A 17790-nucleotide genomic window follows, 5' to 3' on the forward strand; every position below is an offset into this window, starting at 1 on the left:
AATCAGTAGCTTGAGGATAGAGATTAATCCCAATTTCAGACAGAAAGCCAGGCAGAACTCTGCTGTATATATTCTAGAGGGCAGCATGCTGCTTGGCCAGTCAGCAACATGTGCACAGAGAGCTTTCAGTTTATCAGAGGACAACTGAAGCTTACCAAGTACAAGTGTTATAGAAGCATACAGGAAATGGTATTGTATAAACATAAAACAAAATGGTGGTTCCTGCCTCAAAGGATATACAGTCTCTAAACATCTAGAACCGTGACTCTCCTTTAGACCACTGCCATATTTTGCCTAGCACTCAGGCTCCATATGAAAAAAATTGCATATAGGCATTTATAACTTTAAATCCCTTTCCTCTTTTTGGCTCACACTATGAAAAATCCCATTATAAAAATAAAAGGAAAGGAAATTATGGGTCTAATCTTTTATCAAAAATCACAAACCTATCTGGGTATCATTTTAAATCAAAAGAAGTTGCTTACAAAAAGGAATCTCAAACACAGACACAAGGATAGATGAGATCAGAAAGGCCCTGGGTAGCTATTAGCTGGTAATTTGAGTTGCTTTTGTTCCTGAAGAAAGAGATGAGATCCATTTTACGTTGCTTCTCCCAGTGTCAGACCTGCACTTGTGAACACAACACTATGGAGACCTCTAGATACTGGCTGTGCATCTTATGGTGGAAACATAACAACATTAAATAGGCAGGCAGGATAGTTTAAATGCAGCAATACTGTTATCGGTGACAGTTCTGCACTCCACAGGTAGTAAGGAAGAAATTTATCACTCTTCACAAATGTTGTCCTACTGGTTTGTTTTATTTACCAGCTGTTTCTAATTTTGCAATCAGATTGTAAAGCAGCACTTTTCATTTCTACATTACACAGCACAATGAGGATTTGCTATTTAAGTGTGCTTGTCAGACTTGCAACACAGATAATAATATAAAGTTCTATTAATGTAGAAGGTGCACGTGGGCCATCCATCCCACAGGTGAATGTTATTCTGGCAATACTTAAGAATCTCCTAGCAAAAGACACTATATGCTTATGTAATTAAAGTCGCAAAATGCGCACATACAAAAGCGTAAGAAATTTCAAAAGCAATTTTAACTTTTGCCTTTTTAAACCTTTTTAGTACTTCATTTTGCAATATTAACATTCTCTTTTTTTCTAATCTGAATATAAATTACTTCTGCCTTAAGGCAAACTGATTGGGGAAATTCTGCTTAAACGTGCATATTTCCTCTGCATAGATACTCATGAATGTATGCTCAGTTTCTCTCAATTATTTATACATTACAGTTTTTAATTGAAAAACACTTGCCATAAACAATTCAAAATACAAATCAACAATTTATTAGCAGTGGACTAAATAGGACATACCAAGACCAAGAAAATAATCAGTTTAGACTTTTTATGTTCCAAAACAAAAACATGATGTTATGAACTGTTTTTAAGATGTTGTTTACCAAGTATGTCTAGTAATTAATACTTAAACTTCAGAAGCTTGAAACAAAAGTCCATTAAACTCAATAGGAATCTTTCCACCAACTGCTATAAAGCCTTGATTAAAAACTCTAATTTCAACAGTATGGTAAAACTATAGCTATAATCCTACTCCTCAATCTTAATCCAGATTGCCAAAGTCTGTGAGAACTCTGTGGGGGGTTTTTTCCACAACAAATTAATTAGATTTATTTATAAATCCCTTGTGTTCAGTAGGCCTTTCAACCAGAAAAGTCTCTATCAAATTCTAACATATGAAATACACTGCATTTTATCCATGATTACAGATAGAACAATCACACCTTTCTCATGAATTAGGTCCAATTTATTAAAATTTTTGGGGTGGTTGCAGAGAGCTCAGAAGTGATCAACTCTGGCATAACATTGTCCTGACTGAAAAGCAGCAGGAATTTAACATTGTTTATAATTAAGACCAAACTGGATTAAGATGGAACACTTAAAAACCATTCATTAATTTGCAGAATATGGCAGATTTTTTGAAGTGTCTAAGCTTATTTTAGAAATGACTAAGGACACCTGATCAGGAATTCTTTAAGACTTGCAATCAAAAAACCACACAAAGACAGACAAAATTTGGTTGATAGATTAGCTGCATGCTATAGAAATCAGCACTGAGATATCTAACATTGCTATTTGCTTTGCATTCTGTCCCTTTCTCTTACAAGTTCTGCCTGTCTTTAGTCTTTAGAGTCTGTAAGCATTTCTGAAAAAGTATTACCTCCAATTTTGTTGATCGTTATGTGCTAGCAGAATATAAATCTGATGACTAATTCAAAGTCACCACTGCATTGAGATTAACGGCATAATTTTCACGCATATCACAGCTCTCATACCCAGGGGATATGCAGTTTTTGGCATGGCACCGATTTACATTTGGAATTTGTTGTGAAAGTTTTATTGATTGGACTCTACTGTGATACTTATATGCCTTCTCAAAACTAGTTATTTAAATGTATCCAGAAATGTTTCCAAGCACTGCAACCAACAGGTACAGAAAGGTGCGTCTATCCTAGTAAACTCTCTTATCCTTCAAACAGTGTGACTGCTTGCAAACTGCCTCTTAGGAAAAGTCCTTGAAACACTTCTAATTACCAAACTGTGCCCATGAATAATTGCAGGGCAGGAAAGTCCAAGTTAACACAAGCTCAAAGCATGTGCAGGACTATTAACACCATTTTAGAACTAGTCTGTGCTCCAGTGCTCATAGACATCCCTGTGCACTGCTTAATTTACTCATTCAGGAAAGCAACCACGGCCTGTGAATGTCTACCTTTGCTGATAACATCTGAAAGGTAAGCATTGAGATCCTTGCACTATCCGAGGGTGGGAGGACAGATACTTGTAAGAAGATTGTAGCGATGATGTTTTCATCGTTTCCTCCAGAGTTCTTGATGTCATTCTTCCTGCTCCATTGTCCCATAGACAATGTACCACTAACCTATCTTTTTGCAAGGGTTTGCCTTAAGGAAAGAACAGTCATGCATTTGTATTAGAAAAACACCATCAGATATGTTAATTAGTCATCTTTAAACTTCTCTCAAATGCAGAATTGCTTGACAGTACGATTGAAATGTTGGTATCTGAAGTACTGGCTTTAAAGCACTGGCTATATTTGAGTGTGTGTGTACATATATATCCATACATATCACAGAATCATCTAGGTTGGAAAAGACCTTGAAGATCACCTAGTCCAACCATTAACCTAACATTGACAGTTCCCAACTCCACCAGATCCCTCAGTGCTGTGTCAACCCTACTCTTAAACCCCTCCAGGGATGGGGACTCCACCACCTCACTGGGCAGCCCATTCTAACACCTAACAACCTGCTCTGGAAAGAAATACTTCCTAATATCCAGTCTAAACCTTCCCTGGCGCAACTTGTGGCCATTCCCTCTTGTCCTATCACTTGTTACTTGGTTAAAGAGACTCATCCCCCCCTCTCTGCAACCTCCTTTCAGGGAGTTGTAGAGGGCAATGAGGTCTCCCCTCAGGCTTTTCTTCTCCAGACTAAACAACCCCAGTTCCCTCAGCTGCTCCTCGTACGACATGTGCTCCAGACCAGCTTCATTGCCCTTCTCTGGACACGCTCGAGTAATTCAATGTCCTTTTTGTAGTGAGGGGCAGTGATGTCTGTATATAGATGTGTATGTATATATACATGGTACATACCTACACATCCATATACACACATATTTATACAAACACCTGTATTACTTGCAATGCCCTTGATGACTGCTTTTAGAAGAAGTACACTTTCAGATACCTGTTTTTATTATGCTTTTGAATAATATAGAAATATATCTAATTTTGATATAATCTATTTGAAGGAAATAGCTCCTACAAGTTCCTTGTTTCCTCTGGACTGCTTTTGTTACTGATATAAGTTATCCGAAACTTTGGGATGCATATATTTAAGATCTACATCATTTCATGCATGATAGATGTTAACAATTTCATCCAAAACAGACAGCACTCAAATATTGTAATGATGAGCTCCAGCAGTATAAGAACCCATTCAAACTAGCACTAGCCATTACGTTTATCAGTTCACTCAGTCTGTGTTTCTTCTGCAAGATATAACAGTGTAAACTTGAAGTTTACATCTAACTTTAGCAGATTTTACAGTAATAGAACTATCACAGACTATGATAATCTTATTCTCTGATATGCAGAAAAATGCACACATTTATAACAACTGATAGTACTTCTAAAAACACTTTCAAAGCACAAGAATAAAAATGGGGTTTGAAATTAATTTTTCTTATCTGAGATTCTGTCACAAAGCCTGTGCTTACTTGGATGACAAGTAATGCTTGATTTAATATGAGACAAACAAAATTAAAATATGACTTTGCTTTTTCAATGTGTATAAAAAGACATCAGCATGTTTAATAATTCTATTAAACTATGTTTAATAACTATATGAGAAAGTGACTATGTGAGGAAATGACCAAACTAATAAAACAATTTATTAACAACTCCCTGAGGAAAGAAAAATTATGGGGTGAGTATGGATAACTGAACAGGATCATAACCTGGACACTCCTACAATAATTTTTGAGTAGCATCTCATTTGGGTAACTTGTAAACAGAGACCTTATTTTACAGAGTTTTTTAAAGCAGAGGTTAAAAACTCATTCTGCAAAGAACTGCCACTAAAATCTTGTTTGCTCCAAGCAGAATGTTCCATTTGTGTCTGTAGCAGGCTACTCAATTATTATTGTTTCCTTTCCCTTATGTACTGACAGCCACTAATCGCCTGCATCCAAATATCATGACTGAAGTCTACACCTCAAATATTTAGCTTTGAAGATTAATGAACATCAGACTATATCCAGCCTTTAGGACAGGGACCAGGCTGAAAGTCAAAGAACTTTAAATTTGATTACACAAAAATTACCCAGCAAATTTATTGATTTGCTTCCAAGGCAAACAACAATCTTTACAAGTACATGTTTAACTTTATACTCCCAAGCAATCAGTCCTAAGCATATATAGACAGCTTCCATTCACAAGTAATAAAAAATACACTATTGGGTGAGAGAACTGAAAAGAACTGGTACAAGATATTTACATCTAAAAGGATGCACACATGAATGTCTGCAAAACTAACTTCTTATTCTTGTAAATTCTCCTATCTTCCTGGATGCACTATGAACCAATGCAGTTAATATAGATACAATGATTTAAATCAGATGAAAGTATTGTTTAAATGTTAGGCATCATTCACATACCTACATACTTATACCTATATGTGTATATTAATGCATACATACATGTATATACATGTGTATCTATTTCTGTGTATATATATATTCCCATAGGAAGCAGGCATCTGACACATTCAGTTCACAAACAAATTAGATTACAGCTTTATAAATAACTGGGAAAAAAAAGACCATTTAATTTACAAGCTATATCTATCTGTTCTAATATAAAAAATAGCATGTTTAGAATTTTACTTACAATGCCATTAATACTCATGCAATTTTATACAATGCCAACTCAACATCTGCTCTTACACTATTTCTACAATCAGAATTTGTGATTTAATTTTTCATCCGCTGAAAATGAAAACTGCATGGAATACATCTGCTGTCTTTTTCTCAGTGGTCCTTCAAAGCAAATCCTACACTCAGGCTCTCAGCTTCTTCATTTTATCACCTCTCTCTACAGAAGGAAAATATTTGCAAAAGACAGACCCTAAAGATTCAGTCAAGCTTTACCCTGGGCAGTGAAAGTGCACCTTGCTTTATCTCTCCTTACCAGTGTTAATAAGATGACTCTCTTCTGGAATTTTCTAATATCTTACAGCAGGGAAATGAAATTTCCCCTCCTCTGAGCATCTTAAAGTGTATTTCATAACTTTACTTATGTGCTTTTGTAATGGGCTTAAAGATATTTAAGTATGCAACAACTTTTGCTTAACGCATCACAGAAGTAGGAAATACTGAATTTTTTTAGGCAGTGGTTGGATAACAGTAGTGAGTCACACTCGGTATGAGCCTTTGAAGCTACAAATAATAGATAGGGATGTTTGCTTTCATGCACCTTTTTATAATATTACCTTTTAGTAACTGAAGGACCAAGTGAAAAGGTTGCAAAAAATCCAGCAACTTCAATCACTTTATTCTAGCGAGAATCAGACAGTTAGCCTAATTAAGCATTTTTCACTCAAAATGAAAATGACTTGGTTGTGACTGGCTGGGCTTTAAGCAAGTGCTATTTTATCTACTGGGAAACTGGATTTAGCATAACTTCAATTCCGAGAACAATACCGGAATAGTCAAACAGATTATTCTCAAGCATTTAGAGAAAACATGAAAATATTATAGCCAATGCCAATACATCAAGAGCGAATGTCATCAAATCAATCTTCTATTTAAGTTAGTAAGTTGTTTCTCACTGTCATACAACTTTCTTGTAAAGCATTAGGGGAGCATATTTCACCTGCAACCATAGTTAGGTGAGTGCAAATTGCTCAGGAAATCCTATATAGACATTGGTTATCAGTAGTTTATTGTCAGTATGGAAAAAGGTACTTAGTGAGGTTCCACAGGTGCCTGTCCTAGGTCCAGTTTACTACTTAGTATTTTCATTAGGGATCTGAATTACAGGATAGAAAAATGCTTTTTAAATGTTCAAATGATACCAAACTAGCAAGAAGAGAAAGCATGTTGAAGGACAACTTTGGAATTCAAAACAATCTTGACAACTACCTGAAACCACCTACAAAACACAGGATGTTACTCAGTGCAAAAAGAAAGCAACGTATTGCATTTAGGCAGAACTAACTGGTGATCCCAGAATGGGGAACAGACTAGCTAGTTAACAGTTCTTCAGAAAATAATTTAGTGATTACTGAAGGTCAGGAACTGAATAGGAGTATGCAATTTATGCTGAAACAAAGAATGTAGATGTCATACCTGAACACAAATAAAAACACAGCTTGTAAGAAAAGTAATTCTTCTATTTCATTGATCATTGGTATGAACTCAAATTTTACAACTGAATCTAGCTCTGGGTGTTGCAGGCAAGAAAGATGTGGCAACAGTTCAGGGGAAAACAATGTGAATGACCAGCAGTCTACAAAATATGAGGAAATATTTAAAAAGGTGTAATGTTTCAGCTTTAAGAGAACATGGGGAAAAAACAGGATGATAACCTTTCAATTGAAAAAAAAAAAAAAAGCTTCAGGTTTTAAGTTTTATGTCCAGGTTTTTGTTGGGAAATTAGGCCATCTTTCAAAACACACCCATTCTGTCAGACATTTACTGGAATTACACTATTTCCACAAAATATTTCAATTTCTGTGAATCTTCTTTTTTCTGAGAAAAGACATCCTATTTGAGAAACCAGCCACAAGCTGAGCTCAAAGTTGGAATGGTTTCAACCCACAAAGTCAAGCTTAAAAACAAAAACGTTATGACTATATAAATCACATATATTTGAAGCAATGGTTAGGCATCCAGTGCGCTTAGGAATTGGAACTGGAAGATAGGTTTTATTCAGTTACTTGAGGCTCACTCATTGCTTGTCATCCCACAACATGAAAGGATTTTATATAAGCATAGGAAAACACCTTTTTTATAACAAGACTGCTATACACACACAAACCCCTCTGCCATGAAAGGTAATGTATGTTCTTAAATATAGAAACAAGGTTCATTTTGGTATAAGAAAGTAATATTTTTTACAGTGAGAACAATCATTCACTGGAACAGCCTCCCCAGGGATGTGCTAGAGTCCCCGTCACTGGAGGTTTTCAAGATGCGATTGGACAGGGTGCTAAAACAATCTCATCCAGGCTCCCTTTTCCATGAAAGGTTGGACCAGATGATTTTTCAATGTCCCTTCCAGCCTGGGCTGTTCTATGATTCTAGTTACTTCTGTTAATATCTTTTCTAATTTCAGAGACTCACAGTTTGAGGATACAGATACATGAATGGAGAAATGGTGCTTGTGGTAAGGTATAAATCTGAAGGAAACACCCACGTGGCAGTCACGTACAAAGAGGGTGTAATTTTCAGCCAAGAGAAACAGAAGGTAGTTTTTAAAAAGAACACAAAAATATAGGTTGTTTTATCCAAGTGTAAATTGGAGGCAGGATTAAACTGAATCACATATTCATACACAAACTGGGTTGATTTAAAAGAGGTACCTACTGATACCATCCTGTTCAAACACCTGTGGCCCGAGGCAGCATTACTAGTCTCTTGCCAAAAACAAGCAAAAAGAAATAAGATCAAACCCAAAGTACCTCTGCGCTAACCAAATACTTTCTTCAAACTTGTGTTTTGTTTTTCATCTGACGGAGTACTTTCAACTCTAGATGGATTGTCAAAGGAAAGAGGTCTGTGCATAATTATAGACTTCTTTGTCTTTCTATTTGCTGCTCCAAAAATTAGAACTGCAACAGTTTTAAAACTTCTTTTAAGTTACGGTTGCAAATCAATTTTACATTGAAATACTGTGACCTGTGATGAAACACAAATTGTCAGATATGACTGTCTCAATGCTGATACAATGTAGCTTTATGATCTCAGTGACTTACCTTGTTCCTCACTGATGAGGCCCATATTTGCATGTGCTTGTGCCTCTCTTTTCCCACCATCAATTTTTATTAGTTGAGCAGTGTTAAAGCATTGCTCATAAAAGTAATTACTTAACCATTTGTCCTCAGGGTCATTGAAACAGTAGTAGGCCAAGTTAAGCTGGTTATCGTACACCTCCTCATAGTGCCCTTTAAAAACAAAAATTACAATTAAAATGTTAGATTATCATCAGCTTTCAGAAATCTTACATATTACAGCAATAACCATATAATGAAAATGAAGAGCTATTTATATTTCTACCACTCAAATACCACCAAGTTCTCCTACATGTCCACTCAAAGAAATATGATAAGGGGAAAATTATAACCCTACCAATTAGGCAGAATTGAAAATTTATTTTAGCAAAACCACAATAAATTGCTCTCATTTCTATATTCAAAACCAAAATTCAGTTCAATAAAACATGCAAAACCTGGATAAGACTTTGGCTAGTCAAAAGAGAGAAGCTAGAGTGAGCAAAAAAACCCACACAGTCAGTGCTGGAGAAGCATTTGTCTGAGCCACTGTGACCCAAAAAGGCATCGGGAGGTTTCAAAACAGGTCTAAGGTAGCAACTGTGGTGATGGAGGTAAAGAACCAAACAGAACACTCTGCAAACACAATCCATTAATTCATACCATTTTAAATGTTCAAAGTAAGACTAACAAGAAGGCCTTTGAGTTTTCATGTATATTCCAATTTTCAGTACCTTACCACTCTTAGAAATTAAGGACAAATTGAAATTTTACACCTTGCCCTGAAAAAGACAGTTCACCAAGGTATTGCTTTCAGAACACATGCGGAAAGCAGGGGAGAGTCAAAGTCATGGATCTCCTTTATGATCTGAAGAAAAAAGACACATTTAGTCCCCACCCTTTATCATCTCAGACAGCTAAATGAACACAGACTATCCCTAATTTATAAAAGCACTGTAAGTCCCAAATCTAAGTAGTACTACAAAATTATCAACAAATGTATTATTCACAATTTAAAATCACAGAATGAGATATTCTGTGGAATTAGAGTTATTTCTTTCAGAAAAGCACCTTTTAAAAATAATCCACAAAAAATCCTTTTTGGATTATTCCAAAACTGTATTAATTTGGAGTAGAGATCTAAAACTTACCTGACAATTCTTATCATACTGCTTCTCTCTCTAAGGGCATTTGAAATATATAATCCTTACATGATACTGAAGAATCTATGAGATAATAAAGTACATCATGTTTCACATGCTATATGTTTCACAGCTAAATTTATAGCTGGCTAAACTAAATGAATTTTCTTTCCAAACTCTGCTCATAGCAGATGTGAATGGGAATAATTAGCAGTTTTGGTTGGCTACTTACTGTGTTTGTGGCTGTTAAAATGAATGTAAGCCAAACAGCGAGTTCTTAAAAGAATTTTCATGTAGTTGGGTAAAGAAGGAGTTAAGAATCACAAGTGTTGCAGCAGGTGAGAGACTGTTTGGTTAAGCTAGATGTGTGAACAGAACTGTTTTGCTTTCAGGAGTTCTGCAATTTGTAAGCTTTGCTCAACAAAGAGAGAAAAGGGGGAGCACCACACAGAAATCAACTGGGGAAAAAAGTGGTTTCAATACAGGCAAGATCTCACTCAAAGTCCAGATCTTTTCTAAGTGTTTTAAAACTATGATACCATATCAAAATACTTTGATCAAAAGAAGCAGTTAAATTCTCTTCTTTTGTATCTGCAGGAAGAATTGGGCAAAATCCAACTTGCAAAAAGGACTAATTTTTCGACTGTAAGCTCTATCATCTGTGTGAGTTACTTGCATTGTTTGACACAAGGAGCAGCAATTACTCAAAAAGTACTCTGAATGCATCACTAAACCATACAAGAGAGTGTTTCCTCAGCCTCATCTCCAGTATGTTCTGTCTCAAAATTAAAAATGACAGATTATGTGTGGTCTAATAGTAAGTAAATTTCTCATTGTCTGTTGTCATGACTAAGTTCTTTGACTTCAGAACATCTTGATAAAGCTCTTCAGTGTGTTGCACAACACTAAGAACTTATATTCTGTTTTCTGAAAGAACTGTGTTACCCACCTAATCATGTCTGCAGTCAAGAGGTTTATCTAGTATTTGTTTCTTCTTCATTTTTATCTATCTTGGCCATTTTGGAGAACACTGGCTGAATTTTCCCTGCTTAAAATTATCTGAAATCAAGCTGAAATGTCTTTTCCCCATTCTTGAACACTCTCTGGTTTTGTCTTTTGATTTACAAATTCATTCCTCCTCTTTAATGGTAAACAATACTTGTTGCTTGTGCTTTTTTATTTATTATTTTGCTTTCCTATTCATTTTCTCAGTTTTTCCTCCATGAAGCGGTACCTCATATTTCTACCTTTTTAATAATTCCCATTAAAACATATAAAATCATGATTTTTGAACCAGTTTGTGTTATATACTTTTCCATTTCCAGTATTTTAAATAACACCCCTTCTAAGAAATAAGAAAGTTTCACAATCTCTTTAGACTCATCAAAATAGAAATACCCAAGAAATTACATCTAAGAGTATCAAACCTTAGATACAAATTATGAGATGATACCAAAATATACCAAAACATCAGTTTAAGTTTAGAAATTTGGCTTTGAGAGGAATAATTATCAACATATAGACTTAATGTATTCCTAATCAGAACATTCTTCATGGCTGTAAGTTTTCATGCCTTCTGTTCCCCCTCAAGGCTGAAAAAGTATCTCTTAGGTACCTCTTCAAAATACCTAGGAGTGTACATCATATAAAACTTATTCATATATTAGAAATTAGACTATTTTCATACAATAACCTCATAAAATTAGAATTTCTAATTTTATTTTTATATATATAATAGAAATTCATATTTCTAATTAGAAATATAAAACTTATTCATACATTAGAAATTAGATTATTTTGGTACAATAGCCTCATAAAGATCTCTGGAAATGATACTGAAATGGAAGTAACAGAACTGGTTTGGGCTTAATATATCTATCTATCTGTATGTGCTTATATATATATTATTATACATATGTATAGATTTATATGTATGTATAGATAAAAAAGTCAAGACATAGTTGGGATTCATCCAAACAAACCCATTTAGATACCGATATGGGTTACCTAGGATCCCTTTACTCTCAATGAAAAAAACCCAGATACTTCTTGGCTGTGATTTATCTCATCCCAACTTAAACATCTATGGCAGCACAAGGGAGCTGGAGTACCTGGAGCATGAAGGAGTACCTCAAAAGTAAAAGGCAGAGGTTTCCACAATGATCACAAGTATATAAACAAATAACCACGTGAACAGAGAAATACAAAACCTAATTATAACCACTAACATAAAGACAACAATACACATTATGTATAGATTGTAGCTAAGTGAAAATGAACTTAGAAGATACCAGAGCATACATACAAATGGTTACAATAACACAGTAAGGGGAAAGATAATTGGATTGTCATTGGGGTAGAACACTAGATACAGATTTGTTGCTGTTGAAATCTTTGCTATGAAGTATCAAGGCACTAATGCTACATAAAATTACGTAAATAACTTCAGGTAGTGCCCTACAAATCTCGAGAGATGGAACTGACCTGAGGCAGGCTATTGCTACTGCCACAGCTTTGATTGAATGAACTCTAATGTGACCCTCTGATGACTATCCTGCTGGTGAATAACAATGAGAAGTGCACAAAGACAACCGTTTCTCTGTAATTGTCTTGGACAGTGGCTGACCAGATAGGCTGGTCATAAAATAAACCCTAAAAGATAGACTTTTAAAAGCTGTATTGTCTTCTGGATTCAAAGTGTGATTTACTAATCAAGAAATTAATTGAGATTATTCTGACAGGGGTAAAGCTAGCATGTCAGACTTAATAGAAGTGGACTTTTACCTCCCCAGGAGAAGAAAAATATTGGAATAGGTAAATACTATCTTCTATAAAATCTCCCACAGGCAGTTCAGTGTTAAAGCTTTGACCTCTCTAATTTTGTACAGTAAGTCCTCTACAACTGATCATAGAATATACGTAAGACAAGTCATCTTTATGTATCTGTCGATACAAAAAACCCCCAAAACTTCTCTGCACCACCTATCAGAGAGGGAATGATGGCACTGGAAGGTGATACCGAATGAACAAAAAGAGAAGTCTGAATCACATGAGCAACTGTAAAACAGTTCCTGCAAGACAAATTCCTGGTTTTAAGTAAGAAACAACTAAGAAAGCACAGAGACAAAGGTTCATTAATCTTTCAAAAGTTACCTTAATTTCATAAAACATTGGAAGATAAATTCAGGCCTTCCAGAACATTTAAGTCAAAGGATTGTGAGAACACTGTAAAGATTAAATTCTACCCAAAATGGCAGCTACACAGAACAAACAGAACTTGATGAAGCAGATGGTAAGGCCTGATAGTTTATAGTTTTGGACTTAATTGAAGAACTGAAGGAGGATTAAGAACAGATCTTATGGGCAATTATCCAACAGAACAGTTTTTCAATGCCAAATTACCAAATTGAAGGCAGTAATATTTCATAAAAATTAAGCAAAAACCAAATTAAAAGTCATGTTATGTTGCAGTATGTTTTATAGTATTTTTATGTTTTTGTCACAGAATATAAATTTCAGAAAATGGACTTCTTTCATTTTGTTTAATCTGAACTTTAAAAAATATTTTATTTTCATTATCCTTTGCAATGGAAAACGACTTTGTAATCAGGTGTCTATGCACAAAAGGAAAGTATCCCTATCAGATCTCACCAAGATCTTTTTGTTAAACAGAGATTTTTTTAAAAATCCCTTTGACTTGAGCTTAAACATTAAACCTCATATATTAAACACATATAGTATTTCCTGCTCTGCATCAGGATCTCTTCAGGTGCATCTCAACTGTCAAGTAGGATCTCTCCTTGTTATGCTCAAGCTATAGTCCCCGACTGGCCCACTGAACAATATATTTGTTTGTTCCTGGCTCTTCTCGTGAACTGGCAAGCAAACGTACACATGGAACAGAAGATCATTCAAATCCATGGTCTTCATGTTTGTTGTGTTCAGCTAGAAAACTACTAAGTAGTGCAATGCACAGGGATAGTGAGGTGACAGTCCCAACAGAGCTAAGATGAGAGAAGAAAAACTTATAGAAGATCTGCAAGATATGTTAGTGTGATTTAAGTACAACTGCTGCCACATCTGTATGATGTCCTTTGTGACAGGATGTTGTGGGACAAAGAAAGAGAAGTACAGAAATGGTCTTTACAGAAAAGATGAAAACAACATCATGAAGACATCCTGACTTGGTATTTTCCTCAAAGAAGAAAAGAGAGAGGCTGTTGTTCTTGTTAATGGAAAATAGAACTTGTACCTATTTTTGAAATACAGGTATCAGAAAGAAATTTTTCAACATCCATTTATGGCTCAATATTTTCCACTCAGAAAACCACCAGTCAGTCATTTGTTCCTGCCAGATGAAGGCCATATGGAAACTTTTCAACAGCTGGTAACACTCTTCTGCCAGTTCAGTTAGTTGTTTTTAGCAAGTATGACTTGATTATAACTGACCATTCACTCTTGAAGACATATAAAGTAGTGGCCTAAGATCAATTAAGTCACTAGGAGTCATTTTTGATGTCAGAATGAGACACCATTAATCCTGGAAGTTTCATTTTGCTTTTGCCAGAGAGATCAATACTAGTGACTTAGTAGCAAGAGAGCTGATGCTGTGAAAATTCACCCACAAAGATTGAGGATGGAGGCTGTTGGGCCAAAAAGAAGCATGACCAGGAATAGAATATGGTGTTGCAATTGGTTTATTTCCACCTGGATCCATGCATGGCAAAAAAGTCAGTCCCATTTGCTTGTTCAGGACAATCATGCCTCTACACTAACAAGTAGAGGACCAGCCAATCATTCCTTTTTCCAGAAAGTTTACCCATAAGCTGAACTCACACACAAATGGAGAAAGGTTGGTGTGGGTTAGCATGTTGACACCACCAAGTTTCAGGCAGAGTCTCTGTTTCCTAGATATGATGAGGCAGAGTGGTGTACACCGAGCACACTCCTCCCAACACTGCTAGGTACATAAGGGGAATATGTTCAATGAAAGTACAATATACACAAAGACACTAAGGAAACAGTCAGGATATAGTTTTGCCAAGTAAGGATAAAGCTATCTAATGATTCTGATATAAGGCAATTAACTGGTAATCTGGGACACTAAAGGGGGACTCCAAGCCACTGCAGTGAAAACACACTAGTGAAATTTTCTAAGAAATACCACTTCTGTGGAAGTCAATGGTAGTTCTACAGTTGCTGTATTTTGAGAAGGCTTGGCTTCTTTCCTGGGCAGAATCACTTCACTTTTTGTAAGATAATTACAAGAACAATAAACTCCTCCATTGGTCTCTAGCAACTGTTGCGTTTTTCCTGTGGTAAAAAGTAGAGAATGACAAACCTGCTTAGAAAATAAAACAGTGTTCCTCTCCCCAGTCCCCCAAAACCAAACAAAACTATGCCTCCTCCAAGCAACCATTAAAAGAGGTTTTTGTATGTTTGTATTTTTTCTTTTTTAATGCATAACTTCTTTTCCTCTTTTTTTTCCAAAATAGCACGGGTAATATGGTTATTGCAATGTTTCTAGCCCAGCCTAAGGCATAAGCGTGAAATCTTACAGGAAAGCTTTCCACTGTAAAATGCTAAACTCTGTTTTCAACCTTAAGTACCTCAGACAAAGAAAGATTTTCCAATGCAAACACATCAAATACTCATGATTTCTTCATATACTTTATGAAAAGTCATCTTTTACAACAACAACAAATGATAACTCATACTGTCAAAAGTTTTCTCTACACTGAAATGAGGAACAAAGAGCCAAGTTAGTACTTCCTTCTAATTGTGCATGCCTGGTATTGTCTAGAAGAAGGGTCAGCAGCCTGTAGCACATGCACAGATTCAGCATTTAGCATACCACAAATGTTGCACAGGGCCAGGAACCAGGAGCAGGTGGAATCTGAGAAAGGCAACAGCTTTCAGGTCTTAACTCCTACTCTCCAGCAGCTATCTCAATGATCAACTAATAAGCAGTGTCTCGCCCCTTTGCGGCATGTTCATACCCAAGCACAGGTTCTGTGCACTGGCTTTGGCACAGTGAGCACAGTGATTTGCTGCTGTAGTGCTGACTGCTCAATACATGTTGCAGCCACTGAACTGTGGCATCTTCCCTGGTTTTGCTCCCCTGCTCTGCCAAAGTAGAGCCAATGGCTGAGACATCTCTTCCTTTAGTTGTTCTTGAGCTGTAACTTGCCTTGCATTCCCTTCAACTTGTACAATACAAGTAAACCAGCTCACTGATCATACCAGCTCCTCAAGGCCCCTGCTAGTCCTAGGTAAGGATTCAGTTAGGGTTCAAGCTTACATTTAATATGTAATTCAGATGTGATCTGAAGAGCAACACTTTCCAAGTCCTTCTGAAATAATACTGGGACTGGTGACCTCTAATTTGACAAAAAACAAATTTGGCACGCTATCACTGAGAGTCTGGCCTTAGTCTAAAACACATGATTGATGCTTTACAGTATAATCTGCATATTGTCAATCATTCTTCTGGTAGGCTCAGTGCTAACTAAATAAAAGTAGCTACACAATACTTTGACGAGATGATTCAAAGAAGTGGCTTAGTCTAATGAGCGTACAGACCCAACAAGTAAATTTAGCAATGCATTTAAAAAAAATAAGACAGACTGTAGGACCCAAGCAGAGGTTTAAAGAATCAGTCACATTCATATGGTAAAATCTGTGCAAATACCAGGTTTAAATTTAACTTTTAAATATTTTTATCTGAGGAACAGCAACATTACCACTATACCAGGCACACATTACACTGGATGCTGTTCAAAAAATCAAAAATATGAGTAAAATACTTGGATTTCCTTTGTTCCTACTTCTTCCCCATGACTCACCCAAACATACAGAGATATAGAGTCAAATTTTGTCTGGGTCTTAGACAGACAAATAGAGTTCTATTTAGTTGGCACACCTCTGTAGGGTATGGTCATCACTTGTTCACAGGGTGTCAGCAGCCAAAGGATATTTGGTTAGCAACCCTCAGTGTCAGACAAGGATGGACTGCGTCTTCAAGCTCTCCTGGTAACTCTCAGAGCAGTACTGGGTAGGGTCTAAGAGAGCTATGACTCTTCAAAGGGATAGCAACATCAACCTGCCAGCACTGTATTATCCCTTTCAAGGACAGTTATATCTTTAAGTGAAATTACTCTGACCAGTACAATCAGGTGGGCAAGCAGGCAATCAGGTAGGCCATTCCACAGCCTCAAAATATAACTTTCTTTCTGAAAAAAACCTCAGTGTTTTCATACACATGCCAAGAAAGAACTCTATACATCAGATATTGAACTATATAGTTACATTGCTTTAGCATTTATCCTGAATTCTTCTGTAAAAAAACCCTACAACTATACATATTTAAACATCTCTTTTTTTTTTTTTTTTTTAAAAGCTGCTGAGACCTGAACTAGTAAAAAGAGAGGTTATTCCATGATAATGAAGGAAGATCAAAGAATAATTAGAAACTCAATTTTTAAGTCAGAAACATTTATATTATTTGCATCAAAAAAGACCAAATAGAAATGCAGTCAAGTATTGCCAATATTTCTGGTTTTGGGATAATCTGTACCTAGGGCAAAATAACTCTGTCAGCTATTTTTCTGAGAAGCTGCAAGGATTAATGCTATCTCTCTCTTTTTAAATACTTGGGAGGTATCCAAATATAACGACAATGAGATTAAGTTGGACAGAAAAAAACTACATTTTCTTTGCACATAGAATAATATCAGTAATAGCCCATTTAAAAAAAAAAAAGACAACTCCTGTATGATTTGAAGTTCAATCAAAATGCTCCACTAGCAAATTAAAACAGAGAGGACATTCACTAGTATACATAAAGGTGAATGGTCTGTAACAATGTAACACTGCTAAACAAAATGTCACTATTTTCTAACTCAGCACTAAAGAAAATAATTGCGCTTTGATATCAGCCTCCACATTGTGATGGTTGGCACCGATTCTGTTCAAGCAAACAATTTATGTCCAGCATTACAGTGTCCTATAAGTACAAGCTATCAAAAAAAAATGAAAAGATTAGCA

At 35.8% G+C, this 17790-nt stretch overlaps 1 protein-coding gene across 1 annotated transcript in view; it reads right to left on the reverse strand.

Annotated features, from left to right (window-relative positions):
* Positions 1–17790, reverse strand: part of TTC29 (tetratricopeptide repeat domain 29) — a 231430-nt gene that overhangs the window by 96278 nt on the left and 117362 nt on the right. The window contains exon 5 of the mRNA XM_074865178.1: positions 8588–8776. Coding sequence (XP_074721279.1) covers positions 8588–8776 — 189 coding nt within the window. The remainder of the gene's footprint in view (positions 1–8587; positions 8777–17790) is intronic.

Source organism: Strix uralensis, chromosome 4 (assembly GCF_047716275.1).
Source record: "Strix uralensis isolate ZFMK-TIS-50842 chromosome 4, bStrUra1, whole genome shotgun sequence".
In the NCBI taxonomy this organism is placed as follows: Eukaryota; Metazoa; Chordata; class Aves; order Strigiformes; family Strigidae; genus Strix; species Strix uralensis.